At 48.2% G+C, this 12,282-nt stretch overlaps 1 protein-coding gene across 1 annotated transcript; it reads right to left on the bottom strand.

Moving 5' to 3' along the window:
- Positions 1-6,400: 6,400 nt before the first annotated feature.
- Positions 6,401-12,015, bottom strand: LOC311316047 (BTB/POZ domain-containing protein KCTD1; the record flags this gene model as incomplete). The annotated part of the gene is made up of 5 exons (XM_084446789.1): positions 6,401-6,565; positions 7,766-8,071; positions 9,230-9,374; positions 10,784-10,962; positions 11,794-12,015. 5 exons carry the CDS (start codon positions 12,013-12,015, stop codon positions 6,401-6,403), a joined length of 1,017 nt encoding a protein of 338 aa, XP_084302915.1.
- Positions 12,016-12,282: the final 267 nt, after the last annotated feature.

Genomic DNA, 12,282 nt, shown 5'->3' with positions numbered 1-12,282 from the left:
ACACACACACCCCCCTCACACCCTGCCTGGCTAGGCTGTCGAGGGGACCGTATTAACCCTCGGAGCGCGCATGAAGGAGGATGTCGGGGAGAGCAGGGGGGGTTGGAGGGAGGGGAAAAGGTAGATCTCGGGGGCGTGAAACGAGTGTGTGTGAGGGGGATTTTGGGGGGGGGGGGGGGGTGAGTGGCGGGTGGGCGTCGTACCGACGTCAACGGGGCGTCGCATTCAATAGAAACGGCAAATATTGAAGGTTCCAAATCCCACGCCACGCCGTGCCTTATTCCGACAGTCCTGCTACCGGCAGAGCGATGTAAACAGCTCCTCTCCCGGCCAGATGATCGCCGTTGCGCTGAGCCGTGGGAGTCGCTGTTGAGCTTCCTCTCGCCGTGTGCTGGACATAATCTGCCACTGCTTCTTAGTGCCTCGAAGGGGAATAGCATTTTCATACATTACTGCAGTCGAGATGGGGGAATTAAGCAGGGTTAAAATGTTCACCTGTTTGTTATTCCAGCATGTCAGGGACCATACTAATCTCAGCCCCCTCCTCCTCCCTCTTCCTCCTCCTCCTCTCTCCTCCCAGATTTCTGATTTTCACTGTGGGCACCGGTGGGTGGGGAATCTCACCTGGGATAGAAGTGAGAGCAGCAGGACACAGTAGATGCTGTATATATAGAAGACACGTAGCTCGTGAAGTAGCTTGGGAGGTAGCGTTGTGCCGAAGTGTCCTTGAGCAAGACACTGAACCCCAAAATCACTCACGTGCGGCACAGCAAGAAGGTCAGCTGGCCTTTCTGCGCGGGGTTTGCATGTTCTCCCCGTGTTTGCAGAGGTTTCCTCCCCGAAAAACATGCAGAAGAACAGATGCTCTTCAGTCTGGTCCCTGGACTGAGCACTTGGACTTGGTCCCCGGTCGCCATTATCCCCAGGAGGACAGCTTGGATGGGAGAAATGCACAATGAGAAATGGACAATTTCCACTAGCGACCACAGATACAAGTGTGTGTGTGTGTGTGGTTGTCGCCGCTCATTCACATGTATGTATTTGTGTGTTCACTACTTTGTGGTGAATAAAAAGACCCTCAAGGTCCTGAATTGTATATACTGTAGGCTACTGTATATATCACCCCAAAATATATCCCAGACCAGCAGATAGGACGGGTGGTCAGTTAAACACCCCATTTTGACTATACTGTAGCTACAGTATGCTGCGATGCTTCTGACACTTTTGTGTAACTGTACAGGTAGACTACATGTTTTTAATGAATCAACACCCCTGTTATTGTGTTCTGAATCTGTATCTGTACTCCATCAATGGTGATCTAATACTGAGGTGTGTAAACCTTTCATGTGCCGAACATTACCATAGCAACCCAAACATCAACATGTCATTTCTGTCTTGTTGTTTTGGCAATAAAATACTTGTTGGATACTGCTTCAGAAGAGTCAATCGTATCTTTCTTTTGTTTTTCAGAAACCCATTTGTTTGTTTTGTAAAGGTCTTGCTCTCCATCATAATGAATCACTTTTTTTTCCATCTTGTTCTTATTTATTCTGCTGGCTGGAGGTAGAACAGGGTGGTTGATGAGGGTCTGAAATGAACTGAGCCTTAGCCTTGGCCCCGGGGGCTAGCGCATATCTTAGCATAAGTGATGGCCGACCGCAGGGCTGGAGCCTAGCTGAGAGCGCCCCTAGGACAGCGGCTCTGACAGATCATGTATTTATAGGTCTGTTGAAAGACCTCTATTGTGTCCCACATAGCCCCAGAGCATGTCTGTCCTCTGTATTATAATAAGGCCCCTGGCCTTAACCACAATGATGGATGGGTGGCCCTCGAATGGCAAAGCTCCCGAATCATTAGAGCACTCCGAACACGCAGGTCTGCCCCATGTAGAAGACAGGGGAGCGGGCACGAGGGCTTCTTGTGAGCAACGCAGTCTGGTCGAGGCCTTTTAATCAAAGGCACGGTGTAGCTCTTCTTAATTCCCCACTGAGAGAGAGAAGGAAAGAGAGAGAGAGCGACAAAATATGGTGAGTGAAAGGGTGTGTGTGAGAGAGGGAGAGAGACAGATAGAGAGCTAGGAGGAGGAGGGGGAGGCTTGCTGGTGTTATTGCCAAAGGATACGTTTATAATTATCTCAGTAGCTTAAAACACCCCCAGGCTTTTTCGATACAGGTTTGAGTGAGGCACCTACACAGCATCTATATGTAGGGTTTCTGGTCAGCTTTCACCATCCAGGAAAATCCACCCACTCAGAATTCCATTGCATCACCATCAAGAACAAAATACTACACCACCACTTTAGTGTGTTGTGTGTGTGTGAGAGAGAGAGAGAAGGTAAATGAGCATAACATACATGTGAGGTGATGTGGAAATCATAAAAATGGAAACGGAACTTGCTTGGATATGCTGGGCAACCCTTTAACTGTGCTTGGATTGCGTTTGCCCTAAGCCACACAAGCAGACCGAGCTTGAGCTGTTTCCCAATCTCATGTTCTCCGGTAACCTCTGGAGGAGAATATCAATGATTCCCTCTCAGGGTACAGTGTGTATGCCAAGGGGCCGGGAGCGAACGCGTTCCAGTCTAAAATTCCTCACCGCAAGAGCGCCACATCTCAAGGCAAAACTGATAAATAAACAATGGGGAGAGCGTTGGGTAGCACTACCGCTCAACGGCCACTTGGAGCGCTATCACACAGGCTGTCACCAAGGATGACATTTGAGGCGAGGCGAGTGGGGGGGGGGGGGTGGAGTCCAGGGGCCCTTATAAACCTTATTATTGTTATTATTAATATTGTTATTATTAATATTGTTATTATTATTATTAGGTTTGAAGGGCCCAACATTATATTATTTTCATAGGGCCCAAAATGTCTAGTCCCCTGTGGACTGCTTGCTGTCGGGGCTGAGGTGAGGGTTTTAGACAGTCGTGATGGTATCAACTGAACTCTATTTGTCAGTGCTTGTGCAAATACATTTGGGTCTCAGTAATTTTTGTGAGTGCAGCCAAATTCTGATGTGATTCAACAAACATATTAATATTATCCTGGGCTTCATGAGAAACCCCCGATATGGAAAAAAAGAAAGTTGAAAAAAAAAAGATAAACTATCCATTCAGAAACGTCCTGCTGCATATGTTTGGACTCCTGGAAGCTCTGACGGAGTGGGGGTGGGGAGAAGCAGCTCATTTGCATTAAAGCTACAGACACAGAAACAGCACATCCAGAACAGGACTGAAACAGAGGGGCAGAGGCATGCTAAAATGCTTAGTCTGAGTGGTATTTTCAGCAAAAAATATTTATACTCATGTTCGGGGTACCCCAGAGACCTATATTCACTTGTTGAAAAGGGGCATAATAGGGGACAACCATGGCAGGGTTCATCTTAGGCTTTTACTCAGGAAACATCAACTTCCTGTGTGAGGGGTCATGTACAGTACTAATCCTAGAGAGCTGTACAACCCCAATGCCATATTCCAAGTGCGGCTGGTCTCTTTTCAATACTATTAGATTTGGATTCGAGGGCCATGGCTGGGTCACATTATTGCATTACTGAATGTCCATTCAATATCATCAATATCATATTGTCAAGCAATCTCACCACTCTTTCCACCAGAAGGGGTAGAAATATGTGTCCATTATATTTTAATAAAGGTATTTATGGGGCCTCAATCTCCCCTCTCAGAATGAGATGTCTTTGAAACCAGCTCCTGGGGCTGCAAGAGAGAGAGGGAGGGAGAGAGAGACTTCCCTGTTATCGCCAAGGGTTACATTTGTAATTATCTCATTGGCTTAAATTGCCCACAAGGCTTTTTCAATTCAGGTAGGCCTATAAGGCACAGTATCTCCAGCCTCTAGTATTTCAAATTAGAAATAGTTAGAGAGAGAGAGGGAGAGATACAGTAAAGAGAGAGCACAGCCAATTGCAGTAGGACCAAGACTGTACATCCCCTAATTAGTGTGATTGGGCCGGGGCTCTCATTAAGAGTCCTCACCTCTGCTTGTGCTCTACTGTACTGCCTAGCTGGTTCCTGTAAGCGAGCGAGGGGGTGAGAGTCCATCCAGTGACCTTCACTAGCGGTGAGTAAGCAGGGCCTCGAGGAGGTGGGAGGCAGGGATGTGCTGGTCAGAGCCACAGATCACAGGACCCCCACCCATCCGGTCTTTTGATGACGAGCAGCAATCACCAGAGGAGATAGAGAGGGGGAGAGAGAGAGAGAGAGAGAGAGAGAGAGAAAGAGAGAGAGAGACGATCACAGAGACACCACAGAGAGAGGAGCGTCTCAAATTAGCGCCGTCCTCCTCAAACTCCCTTGTCCTCTGAAGGACTGTGAAGTGTGGCCTCTTCTTGGCACTATTCATCTTTTCCTCCGACAGGCTAGGTCCCGAGAGGAGCCTAAATCTCAGATTCCTTTTCAACTCCTTGTGATTCCAGGAAGTGAAGAGAGATAGGGCCGGACAGGCTCTCATTACCCAAATTGCCCTGCAGGTGAAAACATTAAAATCACACGGGTGCACAAAAAGTAGTAGCCTACCTCTGCCCTGATAGGGTAAGTCGTTCATAGTGAAGTCTGATTTGGCTTCAGAAGTCACGTCATTCACAGCCGTTGTTCTACAACAACCTAGGCCTACTACAGACCTCTGTCTGGTCCCAATGAAATACAGTATTGTCGGGCTACCTTAGCAGAGAGCATGAGTGTCTTTGCATATAGCAGCATGTCGCTCTTAGCGTCACTCCTGAACTAGCCTACTGGAAAGTTCCAGTCAGTCTGAAGGGAATCTAGGCCACCGAGGGCTGAGAGGGAGATTGCGAAACGTGGATCGCCGAACAAAGTAGAGATTCTGCCAAAAGCAACGAAGACAAGAAGACGGTGCTCCATGTGGGGTTCCACCCTGGATGCGGGAGCCGCAGGGGCGTGTGGGAACGCAGCTGACAGGACTTGCGTGGAAAGGTTGTCTTTATTCAGTCTAACTACTAAATCATGCCCGATAAGTCCTACCCAAAAGAAACCCTTCAAGGTACTGCTTCTGTATCCTGGGAAGACCTCCTGGAAACACCTCCCCCGCTCTCCACACCTCCACATGGCCTTGCTATTATAGCAGATGATCTGACTTCATCTCACTCTTCCTATCTTGCGAGTTCTGTTGATGGATATGTTGGCAGTTTCTCAACTGGAACGCTTAACTACAACCTAAATCTGCTGGTTGTAGCCTACACATACATTGTTGCATGTCATTTGTTTAGCTGCCTCTTTGTATCCACGTAGGCTACTGGCAATGTTATCCGCATGCAATGCTGTTCCAATCCACCCCCTATGATAACACCACAATAAGACAACAATCCATGGCCAGCCATTATTACAACTTTTGTTGAAGATTTATTTTCACATTTCGTGCTACATTCCTCTTACCTCAAATCTAGGGAGCGTAGGTAGGTTGGTCACGTTTAAAAACTTCATATCAATATACTAAGTGTGACGGTAATCTTAGATGAACTTCCTATCAATATGCTGAACGTGAGGGTGATCTTAGATTGGGTATTCCAATAGGCCTGTGGTCTGTTCACTCATTTATGAGGCAACAAATTTGTTTTTAAAAAGATGTCAGTTTCAATGTAAAAAAAAACACAAACACAGATATACAATGACAATATCATACATTTTGCCACTCCAGGGGTTTTTATAACCCACTGAATGAATTACCTTGGTTGTTTAGGGCAACCTGTATGCCCTGTACAACAAGGCAATGGTGTGACATTATAAACATAATAATTTACTTTTTAGTTACTTTTTAGTGAGTATAGAATGGTCTATGACATAAAATCTTGGTGAGACTAAAGTGAACTATATTTCATAGCATAATCCATTAAGATAACTTCCATTAACATAAAAACCACTTCATTTGTAGCACAATACTGAACATCCTTTGAATCATGAGAAAGGACTTGGCATGTTCAGTTCTATTGGACATCATTTGCCAGTGGGCGAAACATCTAACTACTGGTTAGAGGCTGTGCACTACATGTACAATCAAACCCTTTGAATTTCTACGGGTAAAATTGAGATCATAACCTAATGTAGGCTCCAAGTTTTAAAACAAACTTTATTTGGGGTTGCGGTATATATGAATTCTTTCTAAATATCTCAAAGGGGCTAGACAATCACAAATGTCCTTGAGAATTCATAAACTTATCAAATGTTCTGTATCTTCTTATGGCAAAAAAAAAAAAATCCTTTGCGCCCTTTTTTTTCTCTAGGTGGGTCTCAAGTTAAAAAACAAAAAAACAACAACAAAAGGAACAAAAAAAACAAATCAAGAGTCCACACAGAGAGCTCCGCTGCACTGGGCGCTTGGCTGCCAACCGAAAAAAATAAGTCTAGCGCCTCCTGTGGTTGTGGAGGTCTCTAGTCCAGCTGCTCTTGTTTTATCCTGTTTGAATTGGGCCCTCCTCGCTGGGGCGTCCTCCTCAGTTCCCTCCGCAGGACGTACTCGCTGAATTGGGACGAGTCCACGCCCCCGCCGCACGAGCCCACGATATCGAAGCCGCGCTGCTGCAGACGCTCCAGGACCTGACCGCCGCCGGGCAGAGAGAGAGAGAGAGATGGAGAGAGGGGGGGTGAGGAGGCGCCTACGCCATACTGTAAAGCTCCTGTACCCATGCGCACACACACACACACACATATATATGCGTACGCGCGTACACACACACACACACACACAGACGCGCACACACACACACACACACACACACACACACACACACACACAAAGACGCCCATACACACACACAGATGCCCACACACACACACAGACGCCCACACACACACACACACACAGTATGCGCTCTTATCATAAAATCAGTCTGTGTGGATCACAGATAGCCAGACACAGATTTTAACAGGTTTAATTCCTGTCTGCTCCAAAAATAGAGCCGGGCAGTGGGGCGGAGCGCCACAAGGACAGGGACGTCTGACCGGAGGAGGAGGAGGGCGAGCCGGAGATGGAGATGAATGAAACACAGTGATCGGGTAACGAGTGGGCATCATGTCCCTGAACCACGGGCCTCTCATTTTCACTGCCTGATTTGCCGTTTTCATTGTGTGTGTGTGTGTGTGTGTGTGTGTGTGTGTGTGTGTGTGTGTGATCCCCCCCCAGCCTCGCAGACATCTACAGACGTGTCCGCAGGGCGGCGCGATCGCATTCCATCAAAGGGGCCTCAGGGAGCAGTGGGCCTTTCTCTCTCTGTCTCTCTCAGCCTAGGCTTCTCAGCCAGCACCCGCCACCCCTCTGTCTCCCCTAGCCCCGGGCCTGAGCCTCCGCCAAAACTATAAAGCCCCCCCCACTCCCCCCCCCACACTGCTGGCAGCCTCCTTCGACCCCAACCCACCCCCCCCCGGACCTCCATTAGCGGCAGATACAGCACCCACCTCTGGCGTCCTTTAATAACCAAACAGGATTATGGGCCCTGCCTTGGGACAACCTGCTAGGGATCTCTCTCTCCCCCCTCCCTCTCTCTCTCCACTACATACACTTCAGAGAGGATTTGTTTGTGTGTTGGATGAAGGGGGAGTCTACAGTCTACATCCTGCGTTATTAAACAGAGGTTTCATCATTCTCGCGAATGGCTGATTGGGATGTCGAAGCACAGTCGGGGAAATATGGCCCGACTCGAACAGTCCATTCTTAGCGGCAGGTTTGTCACAGAGTGTCCTCAGTCAGTGTGGTCTACTGCAGCAAGCAATCACGTATATGCCCCCCCCCGTCCTCACCTGGACAGAGTTGAGGTGGCAGTAGCCGTTGAGCGGGAAACGGATGACGTGGGTGGAGTCGTGGTTCCAGCCGGCGTTGACCGAGTTGCACATGACGTCGCCAATCTCCGGGAAGACGTCCTCGATGAGCGCCTTGTCGCCGCTGAGCGTGATGCGCTCGCCAAGGTCGGGGGCCACGCGCACCACCAGGCACTCGCACGGGCGCGACACGCGGCCCAGCTCCCGGTCCTGCCGCCAGTGCTCCAGCTCGGCCAGCATGGGCTGCAGGTGGAAGTAGCGCGCCTCCTCGTAGAGCAGACTGTAGTCCTGGCGGGGGCAACAAGGGTTGTGGCTGTGTGTATCAACGCTGCTAGCTACTGTTGCTAGCTAGCTTTAGTATCAGGTAGGTAGGAAGCTAGCTAGCTAGCTAGCTGACATTAAAGCTAGCTAGCTACTGTAGCTAGCTAGCTTTAGTGTCAGGTGGGTAGGAAGCTAGCTAGCTACCTGACACTAAAGCTAGCTAGCTACTGTAGCTAGCTAGCTTTAGTGTCAGGTAGGTAGGAAGCTAGCTAGCTAGCTACCTGACACTTAAGCACCAAACCAGACTGAAGCGACATGAACTCAACAGAGGGGTGTTGGACAGTCCCCATCCACAAATGGTCTTTGTGGCCCTATGTTTTAAAGTCAAGAGACAAACCCTAAAATTGATATGTGGAATATTTAATAAAAGATTTTAGGAAATAGCGAGGACCAGAGGGTTCCCGAGCTTACAGAGACACAGAGCAGTGGAGACATCTAGCACGAGGCCATTCCAGGGAGCAGGGCAGGTCGTCAGTCCAGAGGACCGCAAGGTTTATAAAGTCACACCTGCCTTTTTTTTCTAATGCTCTGAATCTGCCCCAGTATGAACGTGGCCCCAGTCTGAACTCGAGCCAGTATTCTGTCTTTGCTTATTTTAGCTGACGTATACTTTCCACTAACTTGAGTCGCAGTGTGGACAGTCCATCAGATAAATGTGATTATTTGTTTGTTCTCAGGGCAAGTTGCTAATTAAGAGCCAAATGAAACGGACGACCAGACGATCGGAATGCAAATATGTCACATAGCCTACAGTGTGGATCAGCCTCCCTGGACTGCTGTATGAGCGTACAACCCTTAGTGCACCAGCACGTTCGCTATTTATCTTTTTACATCAACGGGGGCCTCACATAAGCTGTACATCTGAAATTGCGCAGTGTGGGATTCTTCGAGCAACATCCAAAATAGTGTTCCATCGTTCACAAAGCCTAGCTTGGCAAGAGCTGCCTAATTTCTGAGTGCTTGCTCCTTCCATTGCTTCCAGGGAGGCTAGAAGGGACTGCGAGCTTTGCCTTCTCATGACTTCTGCAGGCATTGTCTTGCCCTGAATGTCACTGCTGGGATTGCTGACTGGCTGATGGGACTTTGCACTGGGGGGCATAGGAGGTGGGGGGCGGGGCTACTCACTTTGAAGTCGTCTGGGATGAGGAGCTTGGACGTCCTGAGGAAGTTGAGGATGTAGCGGAACATGTGTCCGTCTCTGTCAATGAAGTAGTGCTGCTTCAGGCTGTCCAGGACGATGGGCTCTGTGCCATCAAAGAGTCGACCGATTCTGCCCGAGGGAGGGACGGAGAGAGAGAGAGAGAGAGGGGGGGGGGGGGGGAGAGAGAGAGAGAAAGACAGAGAGTGGGGGAGGAAGAAGGAAACATGTAAAGAAAAAAAAAAGAAAAAAACATACAATTTATTCTTGATGTCGATGACACGGCAGGTCTGATTAAATTCACGACTGCTTTTTCAATCAATCAATCAATCAAAGCTTTATTTGTATAGCGACGACTGCTTTTTCAACAATTAGACAATCTGCTGCCATGTGCCTGCAGAGCTGACACAGGTGTGTGTCTGTGTGTGTGTGTGTGTGTGTGTGGGGGGGGGGGGGGCGGGCTTGAGATACAGGACATGACTCACTCCATATGTGTCAGCTAAAAACCGATGGTATTCTTTTACACCTTTGTTACCTTTGTTGAGAGATGCACACAGCACTAAGAGTAACGAGAGGGGAGAGAGTGAGAGAGAGAGAGAGAGAGAGAGAGAGAGGGGTGTAAGAAAGGGAGAGCGAGACAGAGACATGAAAAGGAAGGAGAGAAGAAGAGAGGGGGAGGTCTGGTGTGGTCTGACGGAAGGGTCAGGGGCAGGGCCAGCTGGTGGAGAGCAGCCCCAGGCAGGATGCCCCACCGGGGGCTGGGCCCGGGGCGACGGTACCGTCTCCCAACCTCCAGATGGCCCAGCGCCCTTTGGCCCTTTTCTGCTGCTGTGACATCTGTCAGAATAACCAAGCCGCTTTCTTGTCTGTTCTCTGCATTTTGGACTTTAATATAATCACAAGCCCTTGTAAAGAGTGTTTTCTATAGATAATGCGGACCTAAATTGAACCAAATAATTAGAGTGCAATTTCTGTACATTTCTGTCATTTCTCTGTGTGTGTGTTACTTCAATGTTCCGTGTTAAAATAAACCCCTCCCCATTCAATTCATCCAAAAGAGCTCTCGCCCTTTTATAATTGGTAGAGCTTTGACATAAACCCAGATGACGTGAAACAGTCCAGAGACCTAATGTAACTGAGTACATCTGGCATGAGCTGAGTCAGCCCACTGTCCTATCCTGACTCACCCACCGCCTCCTCCTGCAACAGAGACAGCCTAAAACCATGGACATTCTTTACATGATCCATGACAGACGCATCTGTATACACAAAAAAATGCCACAACAATACCGTGCGGTTACTGATTTGTGATGACAGAAACACCAGGGAAACATAGTGGCCAATGGGTACCGAAGATATTTCAAAACAAACTTTGAGTTTGGATCCCACAGATTAGAGTTTTGGATTACCATGGACCCTGATTACCAGTGGACCTGGCCTCTGGTGAAAACCACCAGCTATTTATGAATATGAAATTGAAACGGTCATCTTTCCCAACGAACTACTCTGCCGGCCGTGCCTGTAGGTGGCGCCCCTCTCACCTGGACTCGGGGTACTTTGTTAACGTGGCCAGGCTGCTGGTGTACATGTGTCCGCCCACGTCGATGTGCACGGGGGCGTTGGACTTGGTAAGCTGTGCGGGCGTGGGGATGCCCTGGTTACTCATGGGAGATGCTGGCGACCTGGTGATCATAGGTCTAGACATGCTGGAGCGGTTATCCTGGAAAAGACACAACACAATATTAGGCTGAATCAACAACCCCTAAAACACCAATGATTTGTATTGGCCAGAGTTCATGTTTCTCATTATAAGATGGTAGGGGACTGCATGTCACTATATCATATGATTGACACCTGCCACCCAAACATCAGATGGCTTTGTTCACCGGACAATGATGAAAATTACAAGTCCATATGACAAGACCCATTGGATATCAGAGGGACCTCCTCACTCTGCTCAGTCTAGTTCAGGCTGAGGTGCATGTATAACGGCTGATAACTTGTCCCACCCCCTCCATGTAACACTAGCCTAATATCTCATGACCCTGACCTGAATGTAACCACAACCCCATGCCTCTATCTGGGCTATCTTCTCCAAAACCAAATTAATCTGGAGCCGTAGAGATTGTAAATGTGAAACAATCAGTCTATATTTGAATAGCCTTAATGTAATAGGATTAACAGGATTTTTTCCTGCTAACCTAAAAACACAATTATCAGACAATATCTCTAATGGCGTTGGCCTCAAAATTGAGTTTCTCCATCACAATTAGACAAGTTCAAGGCCCTCTATTCATTCGTACAAACAGAACAAATGTAATATTGTAGGCTATGCTAGGCATCTGGTAAGAAATAACTAATATTCATGACAAAAAAATAAAATTAAAATAAAATGTTAAAAGTACGCAAGGCAAATTCACCTTTCGTGAATCTCCCAAACACCCAAGCAAAGCAAATGTAATAAAAGTGAGGTCGAGAACTGGCAGTTTTACCGATTTGTTTAAATAATTAAGACTGCCGGACTTCATCCATTTACCTGCGCGGGCATTACTGTGGTTGGCGAGGGAGACACAGAGTGATCATTCTGCTTCAGAGATGCTGCAGGTATGCTGTCGCCCCTGACTGCGAACATGAACGCAGGGTCCCTGCCCTCCGCGGCTCGCAAAGGCACTCGTTTTACTGACGCGTGCACGGACTCGTCCACGGAACTGATTGGGCGCGCTCGCTTTCTCGTTTTCTGTTGCGTTAAGTCCATGATATCCGTTTCGTCCATTTAGGCTACAACCGAGACTTTTAAGTTGAGAGATGGTTTCGGGTTCCACCTGCCGAATAGAGAGAGTCAGCTGCACACGCCGAGGCACAGCGATGCTATGGCAGTCACACTGAGAGAGACTTCTAAGCAATGGCTGGGAGAAGTCAAAGCCCCCGACAACATTAGCATTGTTGTGCCCCCGGGTCTTTTGGGCTGTCGCTGTTTTAATGGGAGATAATGTCGCATTTCCAGTCGAATTGCATACCTCTGCTATTAACCAGGGGTATT

This window comes from Borostomias antarcticus (assembly GCF_949987555.1).
Source record: "Borostomias antarcticus genome assembly, chromosome: 12".
NCBI lineage: Eukaryota > Metazoa > Chordata > Actinopteri > Stomiiformes > Stomiidae > Borostomias > Borostomias antarcticus.
The sequence above is the reverse complement of the archived record's forward strand: the minus strand, read 5'-3'. Positions and strand labels throughout refer to the sequence as shown.